This window comes from Aspergillus clavatus, genomic scaffold (assembly GCF_000002715.2).
Source record: "Aspergillus clavatus NRRL 1 1099423829802 genomic scaffold, whole genome shotgun sequence".
NCBI classification, from domain to species: Eukaryota; Fungi; Ascomycota; class Eurotiomycetes; order Eurotiales; family Aspergillaceae; genus Aspergillus; species Aspergillus clavatus.
The window spans coordinates 181073-199465 of NW_001517097.1; the positions used below are offsets into that span (position 1 = coordinate 181073).

General features: G+C 52.5%; 4 protein-coding genes across 4 annotated transcripts, besides 18 other annotated features; 1 reads left to right on the plus strand and 3 right to left on the minus strand.

Moving 5' to 3' along the window:
• Window positions 1-412: 412 nt before the first annotated feature.
• Window positions 413-3459, minus strand: ACLA_033850 (oxysterol-binding protein related protein OSH3; the record flags this gene model as incomplete). Its single annotated transcript, XM_001270607.1, has 2 exons — window positions 413-3283; window positions 3424-3459. The coding sequence occupies 2 exons, from the start codon at window positions 3457-3459 to the stop codon at window positions 413-415; spliced, it is 2907 nt and encodes a 968-aa protein (XP_001270608.1).
• A 130-nt stretch (window positions 3460-3589) lies between these two features.
• Window positions 3590-3618: a microsatellite.
• Window positions 3590-3619: a microsatellite.
• A 107-nt stretch (window positions 3620-3726) lies between these two features.
• Window positions 3727-3754: a microsatellite.
• Window positions 3755-4213: 459 nt separating this feature from the next.
• Window positions 4214-4234: a microsatellite.
• Window positions 4235-4452: 218 nt separating this feature from the next.
• On the minus strand, window positions 4453-8975 carry spt6 (chromatin-remodeling histone chaperone SPT6; the record flags this gene model as incomplete). The annotated part of the gene is made up of 4 exons (XM_001270608.1): window positions 4453-4703; window positions 4799-8456; window positions 8541-8720; window positions 8799-8975. The coding sequence occupies 4 exons, from the start codon at window positions 8973-8975 to the stop codon at window positions 4453-4455; spliced, it is 4266 nt and encodes a 1421-aa protein (XP_001270609.1).
• Window positions 8976-10416: 1441 nt separating this feature from the next.
• Window positions 10417-12247, plus strand: ste7 (MAP kinase kinase Ste7; the record flags this gene model as incomplete). The annotated part of the gene is made up of 4 exons (XM_001270609.1): window positions 10417-10704; window positions 10784-10941; window positions 11015-11552; window positions 11624-12247. The coding sequence occupies 4 exons, from the start codon at window positions 10417-10419 to the stop codon at window positions 12245-12247; spliced, it is 1608 nt and encodes a 535-aa protein (XP_001270610.1).
• Window positions 12248-12327: 80 nt separating this feature from the next.
• Window positions 12328-12403: a microsatellite.
• Window positions 12328-12404: a microsatellite.
• A 1405-nt stretch (window positions 12405-13809) lies between these two features.
• Window positions 13810-13834: a microsatellite.
• Window positions 13810-13835: a microsatellite.
• Window positions 13836-13895: 60 nt separating this feature from the next.
• Window positions 13896-13920: a microsatellite.
• Window positions 13921-14334: 414 nt separating this feature from the next.
• Window positions 14335-14355: a microsatellite.
• A 154-nt stretch (window positions 14356-14509) lies between these two features.
• On the minus strand, window positions 14510-17065 carry ACLA_033880 (uncharacterized protein; the record flags this gene model as incomplete). Its single annotated transcript, XM_001270610.1, has 2 exons — window positions 14510-14906; window positions 14982-17065. 2 exons carry the CDS (start codon window positions 17063-17065, stop codon window positions 14510-14512), a joined length of 2481 nt encoding a protein of 826 aa, XP_001270611.1.
• Window positions 16488-16513: a microsatellite.
• Window positions 16488-16514: a microsatellite.
• Window positions 16604-16632: a microsatellite.
• A 349-nt stretch (window positions 17066-17414) lies between the features above and the next one.
• Window positions 17415-17472: a microsatellite.
• Window positions 17431-17475: a microsatellite.
• Window positions 17476-17670: 195 nt separating this feature from the next.
• Window positions 17671-17697: a microsatellite.
• An 86-nt stretch (window positions 17698-17783) lies between these two features.
• Window positions 17784-17813: a microsatellite.
• Window positions 17784-17814: a microsatellite.
• The last annotated feature ends 579 nt before the right edge of the window (window positions 17815-18393 follow it).

An 18393-nucleotide genomic window follows, 5' to 3' on the forward strand; every position in this document is an offset into this window, starting at 1 on the left:
ATCTTCTACTTTCTTCACATCTATAGTCTCTCCAAGTAAATGCTTTGCTTGCGTAGTTTCCCTCCTAGGAACTATGTAGATAGGCCGCTTCATCAGTAGGTGCTCGGTCGTTAACAGACACAACACAGCATGTTGGCTCTGAGGTCAGATTCATCCAACGTGTGATGTCTCTATTACACTTCGACAACCTATAGAGTACAATATGACCGTGATACAACCAGGTCTCGAAGGCAGAAGCCGTAAGGTAGGCAAGGCAGTAGGCAGTAGGCAGCAGGTATCCGGAATAACATCATAACCAATGGCTGCAACAAAATGCTCAATCATGTTCACGTAAGTTCGTCCCCCCTTTTCTATATACGGAATGCGACTTTGTACACAGTCATAGTCACCCACGATGGATGTACTTTCTGACTTATGGCTCAAAGACAGGAGACACGCCCGTCCACGTCCCCCTGGCGCGCTCCTCCCAGTATCCGTCCTTGCCGGACTTCAAGGCCCAGACTTCCTCGTCGTCCGCCACGCCCATGTCGCCATCCACCGGCTTGAACCACCGCGGCGTCCACATCTCGCCCGCCGCTTCCATCTCCCGCCGCCGCGCCCGCTGGCCCTCCTCCAGCTGCACTTTCACCTCCTCCGCGCGATCCACGTCGCCGTCTTCCAGCGCCCGCTGGTCCGGCCGCAGGCGCGAGTCCGTCGCAGGCAGTTTCTTATCCTCGATGGGCGTGATCTCGTTCAGCGTCGCCGCGAACGCCGTCAGCCCGTAGTGTTTGGGCGCGTTGGGGACCAAGGGTCCGGCCTTCCATACCATGTTGCCCGTGGCGGAGCCGTTCTTGGTGAGCTGCAGGGAGGAGGTCCAGGTGCCCGACAAGCCGAGGGGCAGCTCCTTGTTGTATGAATCCACCACTTTGGTGAGGACTTCTTCGCTGCGACCGGAGAACATGCCGCCGGCTTTGAAGGTCGACACGCTCTTATGGCCCGTCGTTTCGTTCACCACCGTCATTTCGCCGACTGGTTCCACGTACTTCTCGCCCGCAATGATGTTGCGGAGAAACGACGAGGCGGGAGCCCAGCTGAAGTGCTCGCCGGTCGTATGTAGAGTCAATCGGGTTTTCCCTTCTGTGATGATCTCCGCGGACTTGCCCCAGAATTTCTGCGTCGGCATGGGCGATTGGGCAAGACTCCAGTCCTTGCTGTCGGCCTGATATGCCAGCTGCACAGGGCGGTGCGAGACTTTCTCCGCAATAAAACGGAACCCTAGGTCCTCTCGAACAAGTTCGTAGGTTTCCCCGAGCATGGGGTTGAAGGGCTTTCGGATGGCGCGCTCCCGGACCCGATTGCTTGACAGGGAAGAGAGCGCAAACGCTGTCACATACATGAGCCGTTCCACTGCATCGCTAGCACTCGCGGCCTGGTCCAGAAGCGTAGAATATTCCAAGACCTCGGCTGCTCGTTGCAGGAGTGACAACGGCTCATTAGAGGACACGGGCATGGAAATCTGCGATAGATCTTTACCCACGTTCTTACGAAGGAAGCCAATCAGACTAGGCGGCATGACTGTGGGTGCGGTGATATTGGTGCGACGCGATACGCGGCTGAGAGGTAGCGGCGTGAGCGACTTGGGTCGCAATGGGAACAAGGGTGAGAGACGGTCCTTCTCCCCACCATGAGGCGTGAGAGGTTCGGCCACCTCTTCGTCACTATCTGAAGGTGCATCATCGGCCACGTCTTCCTCCTCGGCCTTTCGGGCGGCAACCGTATCCGCTCGTTCGTCGTCGCTGTCGCCCGTGAGGGTCAGCAATGGAGACATAGGGCTGCCTCCATCCACGGCGTCAAAGAACTCCTGCGACATTTCGGATTCCATGCTGAGCCGAGACTGGCCAGTCAGCCCCGGAGGGTGCCGCCGATGCTTGCTCTCCACGATCAAGTTTGAAAATTCGCCGACCACAGAGTCCAGGTCTTGGAGGAGAGCCATCAGATGGTCATGAATATCCTCTATCTGATCTGGATGGCTGGTGATACTACTTGGTTTCCGATCGCCAGCGAGCGAGGCCACATCTGCTCCAGGCGATGGGACCACCAATTGCGTAGCCGAGGAACCCGTCGCCGCGGGGCGCTTGGTCCCCAAGTTCGAGTTGGAACTGGCCTTGCGTCTCCAGAACGGACGGCGCTCGCGCGCGTCGAAGTAGTCTTCCCCATTGGCCTGTTCTCGATGAGGACTGGGCGAGCGACCGCGAGTCCGGTCATGCGAAGACACAACGGAGCTATTGTTCAAGTATTTTGGATCCGTATCCCGGGCCAGTCGACGCACTGCATCACGGGATCCCGATACCTTGCTCACCAGGTGCTCCACCTGGGTCCACTCACGCTCCTCCGCGGCATTGGTCAGAAAGCGCTGCGATGGCACACGAAGCAGCACCTCCGACGCGTGAGCGTCCTCGGCCGATGCCTTGGACGAGGCCTTTTCCAGCGCCCGTTTCCACGCGACGAAGTCCTGATCGTTGCTTGCGCGCAAGTGCCAGATCTCAGTACCTGAATCGATGGAGATTTCGCGCGACTTCTCATTACACGCGACCGCTGCCAAAGAGAGAGGAATCGAACCACGCAGCGCAGACGAGTTGCGGTCATGATAGTAGGAAAGAGTTGATGAGGTGAAATCTAACGAGAAGAACCGCCGGGCCCAGCCCTGATGACGCTTCCTCCGCCGCTTGTGCAGGATACCACTATGGGACGTCGCGGTAGTGGTACTAGCGACCTGCGAGGGCGGCTTGATGAGGATGCTGTTCCCTCGCTTGCGGCCCGAAAACCCAGAAGACGACTCGGCATTGTCGATCTCTCTTGGTAACTGGATTGTAGAGTGACTCGTCGGGCCCGATTGCGTGGGATACGTGAGCAGCACCAGAGTGACCGTCTTGGAGATCTGCTTGGAGAAGGTGTTGTCGAAGACGAGCGCGTAGTTCCCCCCCTCGTTAGGCGGTACATCGTAGGTACCCTTGACGATCTTGTCTGCCTCACACTTGCCAATCCACTGGACCTGCCTGAGACCGATCCCCGTCAACTTCTCGACGACGGAAGCCCGAGAATTGGCATTGACAACTGCGGTGGACGGTAGATTCTCGTTCGAGTCGGTACTGTGGTCGTCGCCGGTCGGATGATTCGTCAAACTGAGAATCCCGGAGTGGCCCGGATGCTTGAAGATGCCGAAGTTGATGGACTTTTTGTGCGGCTGGATGCTCCAGGAAATGGTATGGTCGGGTTTCACATTGACCCAGCGGACAAAGTAGGACTGGAAAGGGAAACCAATGTCAGCGCGGCAGCCAAACAGACTTCACTGGTTGCAGTCGCCATCTCCAGAGTCGGAATCAAAGAGAGAAAAAAAAGAAAAAAAAAGAGGCACTGATCGATGCAGGAACAGCGTCCCCTTACCTTGCTGTGGATCTCCAGCTCCTCCATAGCAGCCATGACGGCGTGGGGCCAGGGGGAGGGGCACACAAAACAATGAAGAGTTGAATGACGGAGACTGAAATAGCCTGGCACTTAGGAAGTCAAAATATCTGAGCAATTGAGATGAAAGCACAACCGAAGCCGATGCAGAGAGAGAGAGAGAGAGAGAGAGAGAGAGTTCGCTGAGCGAGTTGTTGTTGACTTTGAACCGGCGATGGATGCGGAATGCGGAGGAAGGAATTCAGCCGCTGACCTCAGCCTTGTCGACGGTGGATCTGGCGCTGATTAGTATTGATTTAGTATTGATTTAGTATGACTCCGTAGATGATCGATATACCCTGGGTCGATTCGATTCACTCCAGGGAAAACAGGAAGACGACAACAACTTAAGTGAAGCGACCAGCCCGTTTATGAAGCTCGTGTAAAGAGGAGAACGAATGATATTGGAAAGACCATTCCGTCGAGGCGCCCGAGGAAGACCGAGGATCACATCTTCACACATGAACCAGAAGAGAGGAACCACGGTTGAGGACGGAGGGATAGTTGGGAATTGGGAGATCATTTGCTTGGATCCGGTATCTAGTGGCTAGATACTACTCCGTACACGAATTGCTGGCTTTATATCAATTGCTAGAGTACGCATTCTGTCCGGTAGGGAGGAGGGAACAAGTCGGACACAGACGAGATCAACTAGGTATCCAACACAGCAGATGAAAGAATGCAAAAGATCAATAGGTCACTCTGAGGGTACCGAGGAAGGAAATTCCAGATCAAAAAAAAAAAAAAAAAAAAACAGCCCATAAACCATGCCAGATGCGAGGTTTTTCGACCTCAAGGGCCCGAGTTCAGAAGCACAGGAAAACAAACCATCGCAAAGTATCATCATGATATTACACCAGTATACAAAGATAGAAAGAATGGGTGATAAAAAAAAAAGAGAGAGCAAGCGAGAGAATGAGAGAAATATATGCGCAAGAAAGGAGCCTCCATGTTCTATGACTTTGAAATGATTCATCGTCGCTTGCCAGCCTGCATGTTGGTAAACAGCAGCTTGAACCCATTACACAGCGCCCGCATGTCTGGATATGGGTTGCGCTGCAGTTCGTAGCCCTGAGGGATCACCTTGACAGGCCAGCTATGCAACTGAGCATTCTCTCCGGCCTTGAAGCACAGCGAGAAGTACCCGGCATGCTTGGGGTCGATGCAGAAGGCATATGCGGACCGTCTCGGGTTCGCCTTGGTGTACGTATTCAACCATGAGTCTGTATGTCTCGTCAGTTTACATTCACATTGAAACCCAGCGCTGAAAAAAAAAAAAAACCGTGAAGGGGGGAACAAGGTAGGGTACAGAACGTACATGTGGCATCCTTGCTGCCTTCTTGGTATTTCTCATGTAGCATCATCTCGTCCACCTTCTTGGCCATCGCCTTGACATGGTTGAAGATCAGGTCGTCCAGATCGCTGTAGGTGTACCGACCGCCAACCTTCAAGGTGCGGCCGACGGAGAACTCGTTCTCTTTGTCCAATTCCAAAACGTCGATATGCTGGAAGATGCCATCGGCCACCTTCCACGTTACCGCCAGATGGTCTGGTCCCTTGGAGGAAGGCCGAATGACCACATCACCACGGCTCTGGGATCCCAGGAACTCTTCCGCCTGGGTGGAGTTGAACGGCCGGAACAGAGGATGCTTGATGACACGCATCACCCGTCCTCCGCTCTGCGTCTTCTCCTGCATCATTTCCTTGTCCTTCTGCTCCTGTCGGTCATCCCATTCACCGCGCATGTGATCACGAGCCCTGGGCGTGGGTCGACTGACTTGCTCCTCTCGCAGCGAAACATTGCACAGGAAGCTCTTCTTGTTCAGGAACAGCACCTTCGCGGGGAGGGTCTGGTGCATCGAGTACAGCGCGCGCACGGGGATGTCGTAGCGATCGGTGAGTTCCGATTCCGCCACCAGCGCATCAATACCGCAATCCAGCTTGCCGTCAATGTGGTCATCCGAGATGCGCTTGATCGAGATAGGGACCACCATGCCTTCCGCCAGCGTCTCAGATGTCTCGCCCGTAAGCATGGTGAAGACATCATCAGTGCTGAGCAAGGCAAACTGCTTGCGTAGCTCTTCGTACGGCTGTTGGAGTTCAGCCCGGATCGTCTCGAGTGTGGCACGTTTTCGCTGGTTGAGGTTCTTCTCGAGCTGTTCCGCGTACTCCTCCAGAATCAGATCATTGACCCGGTCCTGCGCTTCGTCCCTGAAGAGCTTCCGCACGATAGCTCCTGGTCCGTTCTCATCCGTTTCCGCCTTGATGTCTTCCTCATCCAACTCCAGAGCGTCGGCTGCCATCTTGCGCGCAATATCGTAGTCTTCGGGGTGCACACGGGTGTTGTCCAACGGATCGGCATCCGGATCCGCGTTCTCAAAATCAATGAACATGAAACTGGCGCAATTGTTCCAGACCTTCACACCCATCGCCGGATACTGCGCGTTCACACCGAGAAGCTCAACCCGGTTGTTTACCACGCCGCCGTTCATGTTGACGATCTTGAGCAAGTGGGCCGCCTTACGAGGACCAAGGCCGCAAACGTAGGGGAGAAGATTGGCAGTTGCAGTGTCGGTGACCGCTTCGTTGATATCAACGCCTACCAGGTTGACCATGTCCACCAGCGCCGTCTCCAAATGCTTCAAGAGCAGCTCCTCGGCGACCAGCTGTTGGCCACGCTTCAACTGAATCGAAACAATGTCCCGACCCAGCGAGGCATACTCCTTCAGAGGGCTCTGGAGGTACTTGGCCAAAGCAACACAGTAATGTGTCAACGGGGCAAAGCCAGGATGGTCCTTCTTCGCCCGATCGCTGTGCTGATAGAGTCGTGCCACTTCGTCGTTGACAATCACTACTTCCAGGCGATCGCTGATCTCTTCATCCCGCTCGTCTGTATAAGTTGCACCCCGAAGATCCTTCCTCTCCGCCAGTTCGGTCAAGAGCTTGTAAAGCTTGCGAGTTTCAGGAGTCATTCCGGACACACCAATAACGTCAGGCCGACGACGCTCTAAAAGCTCGATCAAGGCATCGACATCTTTGCCATCAGCAATGCCGCGATCGCGGTCGCCGACGGACAAATCTACAAACTTGCCGTTCTCCAAGACACGACCGTCCTCTTCGATGTAGGCCCAGTGGATTGGCTCCCGTCCAACAATCCCGTTCCCTGTCGACATGGCCAGAACACGAGGAACAGTACCCAGGACCATGCCCTTGGGCTTGTAAGGGGCTTGATCTAAGCGCTGGGCGAATGCTTCACGGCACTCCTTCGCCACATGGTTTTCACACTCTTGACGGATATTCTCCTTGACGCTGCGATTGATCAGCCGCTCCAATTTGCCAAGGGCCATGTCCAGAACTTCGCGACGAGTGCGGTTCCATGCATCAGCGGTTTCACTGTAATTGTCCGATTCGATGTCGGGATAGAGGCGCTGTCGGAAATGATCGAAGTTCTCGAATCGAACCTTAACTTCAACCAGACCTTCCTCTTCGGCCTTGAGCATCCGAAGATACAGCTCGGGCTGACGGGCAATATCACTGAGCTGTTGATTTCTCAGGTATTTGAATTCATAGTAAGGATGCTGCTCGTCGATCCTCTTCAGGCCCTTTTCGGTCCGGAAGCAATCGACAGTGCCGTTCATATAGTATGCCTGTCGAATCACCTTCCGCATCTTGGGGCTCATGACGATTTCTTCTGCGAACATGGCCTTCGCGGCTTTGAGCACATGCGAAGAGTTGGAGAAGTCACTGTCAATGTGACCATCCGCCATCTCCTCTGGCCGGTCTGCCGGGTCCTCGGTGTACTGACGGCGACCCTCCTTCAAGGCATTCTGTGCAAAAGCATCGGCGGAGATTCCAAACGCGCGCACGAGACCGTATGCCTTGCCATTGCGGACACGCTCAAAGAAGGATTTTCCGGTCGCCTTCCGGCGCTGAGTCTCACCGTTGGCCTCTCCGTTCATCAAGGTCATATCGCGCAATTGTGAGGAGTACTGAAAGTGAATGTAATCCTGCACGTCTTGGAGCTCCTCCATGGTCACGGCGGCCGCAAGCATCTCTTCCACAACACTATCATTCACGTTGAACAGACTCTGCATATTGTCGTATGTCTTCTGGATCGTGTTACGCTTTTCGACCAGTGCCCTAAACTTGAGGTCATGATCGAAGATGTCCCAAAGGTCCGTCATGTTCAACAGCTTCTCAGCCTTGACTGTATACTGAGAAGTATCCCCATCCGCAGGTGCGCCGTCTATGGGGACTTTGGTCGCATGAATCATGTAATCCTTGCGGTGCTGGAAAATAAAAGGGACTTCCCAGTCGTCGGTCACAAGGAACTCCAATACTTTGGCTACCGACCGCTGGAAAGGCTCTCTCAGGTCGGGTTCGATGCGCTTCTTCAGCAGCATGAGATTGGATATCCAAGCGGCCTCTTCGCGGAACTGCTCCTCTGTCAGAACGAGGTTCCGATACGGCTTGCGAGCGATTTGATGCCGCTCGGGTTCGTCCAGCAGGCGGATCTGATTGTCCTCTTCGGTCAACATCTTCTCCGCCAACTGCGAGGGCTCGAAAACATCCTTGAGGTCCAGGTGCTTCTCTTCATCCTCCTCCTGCTCTTGTTCTTGCTCCTCCATTTCCAGGGCGAACAGATATTCATTTCCATCTCCAAAAGCCGCGCGCATGTCTTCGAGAGCATTCTCGTCCAAACCAGCTGCCTCAGTGGCTCCGAGCCCAGTAATGCCCCGTTTGGCGGGACGGGCGATTTCCAGATCTTCGCATTCGCGCTCCAGTTCGTCATCTGTGAAGACATCTTCTTCGATGAAATCATCCATCTCATCGCGCAAGGGCCTTCGATGACTCGGTCTTCCATAATCGCCTGCCGCCTCCTCTTCCTCGTCTGAGTTGAAAATGTCATCGATGCCCTGGGAGGGTTGTCGGTGGTCACGGTCTTTGTGACCACGCTTCAGACGCTTGAATTTTGACTAGGAAAAGAACAGAAATACGTAATTTAGCTTTCTTCCTGTCTCCTGTAGCAAGTAAATGATGGATGGGCCCCTTCGACCTACCTCTGCAGCGGCAGCAGATTGAAGAGCAGGATTCAGCTCCCCAATGAGCTCCAAATCTTCCTCATCGAGATGCTCATCCTCGCGCTCGCGTTCCTCCCGACGCCTCTTCCTCTTCTCTCGTCGGCGCTCGGCGCGCTCTTCGATCTCTTCATCTTCGTCGACGATGAAGCCTTCGCGAATCTGGCGGGTGGACTCGCGTTAGTGACATGTCCACCATTCCAACTGTAAACTGCGCTAGAAAGGACAATGGAGACATACTGCCCGAGCGGCCTCCTCATCGTCGTCATCCTCTTCTTCCTCCTCACTCGAGTCGTTGTAGTGATTCACGGTGCCAGCACCCTCACGGACTTCTCCCTCATAGTCCTCCTCCTGCTCTTCCTCATTTTCGTCATCATCCAGCATGGCTTCACCCTCTACAAGATCGCGAGCGCTCATTGTGTCGGGAGAAAGGAAGGGTGTTTTTGTCACGGATGAGAAAGGAAGGCTGGATCAGCGGAGTTCGAAAGAAGAAAGGGAAAAAAAGATACTTCCAAAGTAGGGGTAGAGTCGCGCCAAGCACAGCGACACCAGATGAAGCCCGAATTCGCTGAGCTCAGTGTGGGAAGTAAAAGATGAAATGGAGATGAGAGCAAGAAAGCTGCTGTTACTCGGCTTCTCCGTTGTCTATGGGGGGACACTGACCAGAAAGCGAGCAGCTTGTGGCGCTGTTCTGCCACCGCTTCCAGATTGGTGGATCTGAGTGGCTCAAGTGTGGCTTGGCTCTCAACATCACGTGTAAACGCGCTAACCGGTTAGAGAAGTATGAGGGTGACCGTCGTCAACTGGTCAAGTCTCTGAGCGTCAAATACCTAACACTTGTCTTGAGGATGTTGGTGTCTGAGTGCTTTTTTATGTATTATGGACGATATAGAGAGCCTCAGTTTACTGGGGGACATATAGCGATCACTTTTAGGTCCAATAATTGCTGTTGTACCGCGATATCTAAAGGCTACAGAGCATCGATATTGCTCCCACCAGGCAAAAGAGCTTGGATTGTGGCTGGCAACAACAAACAGCACCACTTAGATATCCCATAAGAAATATATGGACTCTTGATAGTTACTTGTTTCCACATGGCTAGTAGTAGTGTATAGACTAGTCAAGAGTAATATCCATAGTCTGGTTGTAGATGTTTCACTTGTCTCCTGAGCGCTACTGACTATCGAGAGCGATCCCTTTCGTTTGTATGGTGATTCTCTTTGCGTTTTGCTACCTTCCACCAGAAGAGAATACATTCTTCACTCACAGAGCAAAAGAGACCGAGAAAAGAGTGCTTGAAATCCCTGACAGAACAGAGTCAAGGTCTTTCTCGGCAGCCACTGGACTGCTTGACGATCCGGTCTCTGGGCGCTTGTCTTGCATTCTCAGCGCCCAACTATCCATCTACTTGTCCACCAACAACACCACAAGTCTTCCCACTCACACTTAGTTAGTCGCCCGTCAGCTTCAGAAAATGAACTCTCAAATCAATGCCTAATCGACAGAGCGCACAGCCAGGGCCAGTCTTGTCAGCAAAAAACCGCGATTAATCCCTCGTGAAAGACTCCAATTCTTGTCGATTAAGATCGTCTCCTATCGGTCTTCCCCTCCCCCTCTTGGTTGGACTCGCTGCCGGTTGAGTTAATCCTCAGACGCGACCGCGGTATCATCGGGTTGGTACCACGAGAGAGTTATTCCGGTTCTCTTCGACCAGCGACTGCTTGAATAATCTCCTATCCTCTCCGTTTCGCTGTATCTCCGAGCTCGACACTGGCGGTATTCCCCTGTGTATACCGTTCCTTCTACCCCACCTCTCCATCGTGATCGCAGCACCAGTCGCTGCGTCGCTCCCTCAACCATGGCCGATCAGTTCAAAGCTCGCACGTTGAAACGTAAGAACGTCAAGGGCCTTGCCTTGAATTCCGCGCCCAAGCCTGCGTCTAAACCCGCGGACGGTGATGCTCAAGTTTCCGGCGCTGTCGGCAATACCGACAACAACCGCACAGATACTTTGGAGATTGGACTGGAATTCCGACTGGATCTTCGTAGCGAAGACTTGGTCACTTTGAAGGAACTGGGAGCCGGAAATGGAGGAACGGTTTCCAAAGTGATGCACGCATCTACAAAGGTCGTGATGGCTAGGAAGGTACGGGTTCCATTCGTCCCCTGTGGAGGGAAAGAGGGAGAGTTGATGATCAAGGGTCACTGATTATGGCTGGCTACAGATAATTCGCGTGGATGCCAAGGAGAATGTGAGAAAGCAGATCCTGCGTGAGCTGCAGGTTGGACATGACTGCAACTCCCCTCATATCGTGACCTTCTATGGAGCGTTCCAGAACGAAGCGAGGGACATTGTTCTGTGTATGGAATACATGGACTGCGGGTAAGTTGTCCCTCATTCAAAAGCAAGCTTCTGCTCTTGACCCTTGTTTCTGATTGCCTTGCTTGTCAAATAGTTCCCTCGATCGCATCTCCAAAGACTTTGGTCCTGTCCGGGTTGATGTGTTGGGCAAGATCACCGAGTCGATCCTAGCGGGCTTGGTGTATCTCTACGAGGCGCACCGGATCATGCATCGTGACATCAAGCCTTCCAACATCCTGGTGAACTCGCGAGGTAATATCAAACTTTGCGATTTTGGTGTCGCTACCGAGACAGTCAACTCGATCGCCGACACTTTCGTCGGAACTTCTACGTACATGGCACCGGAGCGAATCCAAGGTGGCGCCTACACAGTGCGATCGGACGTCTGGAGTGTCGGTCTGACCGTGATGGAATTGGCTGTGGGCCGTTTTCCCTTTGATGCATCTGATGCGTCTGCGGGAGATCGCGCCAGTGCCGGCCCAATGGGCATTCTTGACTTGCTGCAGCAAATCGTGCATGAGCCGGCTCCCAAGCTGCCGAAGAGTGACGCTTTCCCGCCCATTCTACACGAGTTTGTTGCCAAGTGTTTACTCAAGAAACCCGAGGAGCGACCGACTCCTCGAGAGCTATACGTAAGTTTTTTTTCTTCAGACCCGATGGGTTTTATGGTTTGGTTCTCAGCCGGTGGCTGACCATGATATAGGACAAAGATGCTTTCCTGCAGGCCGCCAAACGTACACCGGTTGATCTACAAGAATGGGCCATCAGCATGATGGAGCGGCACAACCGCAAATCCTATCTGGCTCCGCCAGCTCCCAAATCACTGAAGGAGGAGACCGGGCACGCCGCCCCGCCTCCCAAACCCAGTGCGAGCAAGCCTGCTCGGACGCCAGGCTACACTCCTACGTCCGGGGAGATTCCCCTCAACATTGCCAACGACACGTCTGCTGCCCACTACCGTCATTACAATGGGTCCTCAAACCCGTCGCCGCACCTGGCCCGGTCGACGCGCTCGCCTCCTCCACCGATATCGCTGGAACACTTGTCGCTCGAGACCAAGGAGGATGAATACCGCTCCGGCCGCCGTCCGTCACGCAATTATCCGGGAGACCCAGTCTCTGCCATTGAGCCGCCGACCCGACAGCACATCAGTTCTCGCTCGGCCAGCTCGCACAACAAGTCGAGAATGCCGCTCCAAACGGCGACGCTTCCCATTCGTGCCGTGCCTCCCCCGAGCGGGCCACCTCCACCAGCGCCAGTATCGGCGGGAGGCTCCTGGCGTCGCCAAATGAACCAGTCCCGCGGTGATATGACGGGGGCTGCTTGAAAGCCGAGCTTGGAAACATCCCGATGACCATTTCTCCTCAAAACCGCAGAACCCTCTGCTCAAGCTCCTAACCTTTTTTAATATATACATATATATGTATGTATATGATATGTATATAATATTATATAGGTTATATATATATATAAATATATATATAAAAAACTAACTAGTTAATTATTTTTTAGTTGCTAATTCAACTAAACTATTTTCGATAAGACTAACTACAGGTACTATAACAAAGAAGTGTGCGAAGTATAAAACAGTAGAAATTTGTCCAAATTCAATGAATGGAGTTTCAACGTGTTTTGCACCTAATTGCATTAATACTAAGAAATTAGCAACAAAAATATAGAATGCTACTTTACTTAAAGGTCTGAACTGTACTCCTCTTAATTTAGATAAATCAGTTATAGGCATAACCATTAATGCTAAAATAGCAGCAAACATAGCAATAACACCTAATAATTTGTTAGGTATAGATCTTAAAATTGCATAGAAAGGTAATAAGTATCATTCCGGAACAATAGCAGGTGGAGTTTGCATTGGATTAGCCATAACATAATTTTCACTATCACCTAATGCATTAGGCATGAAGAAAACAAATACAGATAATACTATAAAGAAAATAAATATAGTAACTAAATCTTTAAATACAAAGTAAGGAGCAAAAGGTAATCTATCGTAATTACCAGAAATACCTAAAGGATTACCAGATCCTACAGTATCGTGCATAGCTATTAAATGCATAATTACTAATGCAGCTAAAACAAAAGGTAATAAGAAATGTAATGCAAAGAATCTATTTAATGTAGCATTATTTACAGAGAAACCACCTCATATAAATTCAACTATATCTTGACCTATTCAAGGTATAGCACTCATAAGGTTAGTAATAACTGTAGCACCTCATAAACTCATTTGACCGTAAGGTAAAACATACAAACTTACTTCGAAAATAATTCGAAGCTAGAATAACTTTGAATTCGTATATTCTATTAGCTAAATTAATTTTAACTAAAAGCTCCGACTGTGCATTAAGCATCATTTCAGACACCCATTAGTGACCCAGTCTGTCGCGATCCTTTATATGACCGACGATCTTAAAGTTTGTTAAACTTCTTTGATCGTTTTCACTAACATCGCCAAATAGTTTTATAAACTATTTTATATCCCCGTCGGGATATACCACTTTAATCTTTTATTTTCTATAAAGATTGCTAAAAAAACAGGAAAATATACCATCATATTGGTTCGCCTCCGTCCGCATACTATGCTCCGGTACACGGGGTGTCTCCCACCCCAGACCCATCCTCGAGCCAATCTCCAACCATTCATTCCTCCTGGACAGGCTTCATTTGGCTTTCCGTTGAACTCTCCATGGGAAACGCGACCCATCCTCTCCGCTTCGATCATGATGGGACCGAACCCCGAACCAGACGAGACCAAATTGCTCCTCACGACTTTTGCATCGACAGGGCGTCTTCCATCTTCCATCCATTATCTATCCTTTCTTCCTCCCCGATTCTGTATCATCTTTTTTTTTTTTTCACCCCCCCCCCCTCCTTTCTTTCTTTCTTTCTTTCTTTCTGATGCTCTATAGCCTGTCTTCTCCCTCCTGAGGCTGGAACTCGTTGCATTGTGTCGTTTTTCTCTCTCTATCTCTCTCTCTCTCTTGTGCGTCCAGATCGTCCCTAATTGATTGTTTTGATATGTCTGGTATTTCTGTAGGTGGATACGCTTAATGCTACACACCGTTGTCGATACGATATGGTCTGAAATCCCTGCTAGCAATTGATTCCAAGAGACCTGCTGCTGTAGGTTACCCATCTACTTGCTACCGGGATATGTACCTATGCAACTGGGTCATCTTAATCAACGGATATGACCTGCCTGGCAAATTGACCATGACCGTGATAAATAGAGTGTACGATAGTAGAAGCGAACTAGATACTCAAATCTCTCTCTCTCTCTTCTCCAACCACCAAACCATTCCTTGGAATATCACATCCCACAACCGGTTCCTGCGATACTGATAGTACCTGCGGGTGCGGGAGAACAGAGACCGTAACGCCCCAAATTCAAAACATAAAAAAAAAAAAAAAAAAAAACTAAAACTAAAAAGGGACATGACAGAATACCTATAAACACCAGAACAATGAGAGAATATCCATGTATTGGAAGCAAGTCAGGAAATTGAAACATAATCGTTTTCAGCGTGGGTTGCCCCGACACAATACGGTAAGATTCCATGCCCAGTGCAAATCACTTCGTCGCTACTTCTGTCCCGGTCGGGGGACTGGGTGCCGCTGGGGCAGGTGCAATGCTGGGCCGCGGCGCAGGAGCAAGCTCGACCATCGAGGGGGCCTTGCCTCCACGAGGGGCTGCGACTCCTCCGCCCCGACCGGCGGTGCCGCCGCCTCGGCCCTGGGATGACGCGGATGGCGCGCCCGGCTTGTCCTGTTCGGCCTGCTGGCGCGACTTGTTCGGACGCGGACGGCGCGTGGTGCTACCACCCCGAGATCCGGGACCTCTGAGGGGAAGACCCGTCTCTTGAGAGATGGGGATCGCCGCGGCAAGGGGCACTTGATGAGTAGTGGCGGCCCCGCGACTGCGTCCACCGCGGCCCCGGCCACGACCTCGCTTGATCGTTCCATCCGCCCTATTGGATCCGTTGGTTAGTATCATTGCGGGAGAGCAAGAGAAACGAGCCCTCGAGGCAGCAAGGAGAACTAACCGTTCGACCTGGACCTTTTCGCCCTCGGGCACTAATGGGCCGCTGTACACAAAAAATCCGTCCTTGCTGGCCGCCGCATGTTCCTGCCATGCCAATTCGCTGTCGTCCACAAAGGGGTCGTCCCGGTCATACTCTTCCATCTTCTTCTTGCGCCGTTTTTTCTTCCCGTCGGGCGCCTCTGTCGCGGTCGCGCCATTGGTGGCCGCTGCCAGATTGGGGCCCATTCCGCTCATGGCGACATCACCGTCCAGATCGCTATCCCGATCGGCCTCGAGACTGAGATCCTCGTCGGCGCTCTCTCCCGCCGACTTGCCACTTCTATCGCTCCGCTCCAAGGCTGCCCCCGCCGCCGCGACCCGCGCGAGGCGCTCCTTGTGTGCGGCCAGGCGAGGGTGCAGGGCGGCAAACCCATACTGCTCTTCGGCCAAGCGGGCGAAATTGACAATCTGGTTGCCGTCGCGCTGCAGAGGAATGTGAAGGACGATATTGGGGGTCGTGCGCGATGAATTCGAGGCTTGGGTGTCATCCGTCCCAAACAGCGCGTTGGAGATCAAGCCCGAACCTTGAGGCAGGGGAGGAGGCGCCTCCTTGGCCAGACGCGCAGGTTTCGGCGATGGCGCATTCGAGGGCGGAGCGGTCGTGGTCCCTTTTTCCTTCTTGGAGGGCTTGCCCGGAGCCGCTGATTGCACCGGCTGGTCCATCTCGCTCTCCACGACCGCCGGTTCCCGAGGTGGGGTGACCGGTTTCGCCTGCGCCGGCGTCGGTGGCTGGACCGGAGGTTCCGGTTCCTGCTTGGGAGACGGGTGTGGTGGAGCTGACGGTGGGATTTCTGTAGACGGGTTGGTTTCCTCGCGCGGGGACCGCGGCGGCTGTGACGGTGGTATCGGCGGTTGAGGCGGATATGGAGAACGAAGCGAATACGGCGGGGACGATTGTTGGGGCTGCGACGCCAGTGACAGGGGGTGTTGCGGAGCGAGGATCGACCCGGGAGACGGGGAGGTGGCCGGCAAGGGAGATGGTGCAAGGGAATGGTGTGTTGTCGGCGCGACGACGGGATGGGTTCCTGGCGAAGAGCGGGTTGAAGGAAGATGGCTCGGCGAGGGACGTGGGATAGGCGAGTAAACCGGTTGTGTTGGAGTTGGGTGCGGGGGGTCGATGATACTGGCGATGGCCGGCGAGGCACTTGCACGGAACGTGTTGCGCGGAGACAGATTGCGGGCCGGAGGACTGGTGGTCGAGGAAGGAGCTGGCGCGGACGACGTCGTATCGAAGGCAGATCGAATGGGATCATAATTCTGACCACTCCTCCTCGGGGGAGGAGTCGGGGCTGGCGGTTGCGATTGAGGCCGCGGCGGAGGCAGAGGATGGTGGTTCATGGCATACGGGGTCGATGGACCATGAGGAGGAGTCTGAGTCTGAGTCTGGGTGGAGTTATTGGGAAAGGATGGCAGCGAGGCGGAAGGATTGAGCTGGGGACGATGCTGTGGTTCATGATGAAGATGATGATGTTGTTGTTGTTGTTGTTGTTGTTGTAATGGAGTTGAGGCTGTGATGTGTGGAGAGCGGGCAGGAGGCTGCGCAGGGTTGGGAGCTACTGGTGCTGGTGCTGTTGATGCAGGGGTAGGAGCAGGAGCAGGAGCAGGAGCAGGAGCGGCTGGAGCCACTGGAGCCGAGGCGGAGGGGTGATTGATATTGTTCAGAGCGAGATGATTGGGAATCTCATCGGGAGGAGTGGCCTCCAACTTGGGTTTCTTGCGCGAATTGGTGCCGTTTGAGGGATTGCTGTGACTGGTGGTGGCACTGACGGTGGAGGTGGACTTTTCCCGTTGACGGCGACTCCCTCGGGTTTTCGGTTCCTTCTCGATGGGTTTATCCTTTGCTTTCTCCTTGTCCTTCTGGGATTTTGTCTTGACGTGGTCCTTGCGATCGATGTCGGCATCGTCATCCTTCTTGCGACGCGACCGGCGAGTTGTGGTGGCGGAGACTCGTCGGGGTCGATTCTCTCTGGCGTTGGAGTCGATGGACGAGAGAGACTCGTCTTCCTCTTTGGGAGGCCAGGGATGTCCAGGCGGATCCGTCGACATGATTTATTTATTTAATTATTGAAAATTTGGAAGAGAGAGAAAGGGAAAGGAGAAAGAAAAGAAACAAGGAAGGAAATTGCATGGACCAAGAAGGGAAGGGAGAGATGAAAATAGGAATGATAGAGGATGGATGGATATGCGGTGATGTTGCGCGTTCTTTTTTTTTTTTTGTTATTTCTCCTCCCTGGAACAAAAACGTTGGATTTGGGGAGGGGGAAAAGGGTCAAAAAACAAAGTGATCAGGAATGGATCATTGATAGATAGATTAGAGAGGATTTGGGGGTTGGATTGGATGGGATTGGATGGGAGCGATGGTTCGGACGGGTTTGAGACACGGAATGGGGGGGGGGAGGGAGAAGGAGAAGGAGAGAGAGAGAGAGAGAGAGAGAGAGAGAGAGAGGGAGAGAAGAGGAGGAGGAGGAAAGAGGATATAGAAAAGAAACAAAAGGGAAAAAAAGAGACGACCGAGAAGGAAGAACAGAAGAGGAGAAGAAAAGAGAAGAAGAAGGACAAGAGGACAGGAAGTATGGGAAATGGCTACTACTTTAAAAAGCATATTTCTTTTAGGTATCTGTCTGTACTCTTTAGGTAGGAGATTCAGGCCGAGAAGGAGAAGCAGAAGAAGAAGAAGAGTATGGATATTGTATTAGAGTCGAGTGTCTTGAAGAGGATCTGATATCAGATGGACTGTATAACTGTAGTAGATATAGGAAGACAAAGAGAAAGAGAGAGAGAGAGAGAGAGAGAGACCTCTATCCTCATGTACTTGATCCTCTGTGACTTTGATGCTGGACGGTGGTTCAATTCCTCTCCATGACAATTCCATCCTCCGTCGGTGCCTCGGTGGTAATATTATTCAATCAACAGTTCAAACTAATCATTCACCACCAAACAGGATCCCTCTTAGGTCAGAGGTACTCCCGAGTGTCCGAATATCTGGCCCGCATGTTGACCAACTTAACGACCCTGGTGCGGTCCAGCGAGAGAAGATCCCTCGGTATCTATCCAGCACCCTACAGATCTTCTCCTATGTTTTTGTGTATCAAACACACTTCCATCAGGAGACCAGCGGATCGTTTGATTTCTTTCTGTTTCCTACTTACTCATTCTATTGCATTGCCTGATGGTGTGGTGTGCGAGAGAGGATGATCGGACCGTTTCCGACCACGCAGGGGCAGAAGAGACGGGGCAACGGACAAATGAAATCGTACAGACCCTGCAAATCCAAGCTGACTGGACCATCGAGATCAAAAGGATATAAACTGTATAGTCCTCTCCACCAAGACCGGTATCCGGGGGAAAGTGAAGCCAGATGAGATGCCGATGTA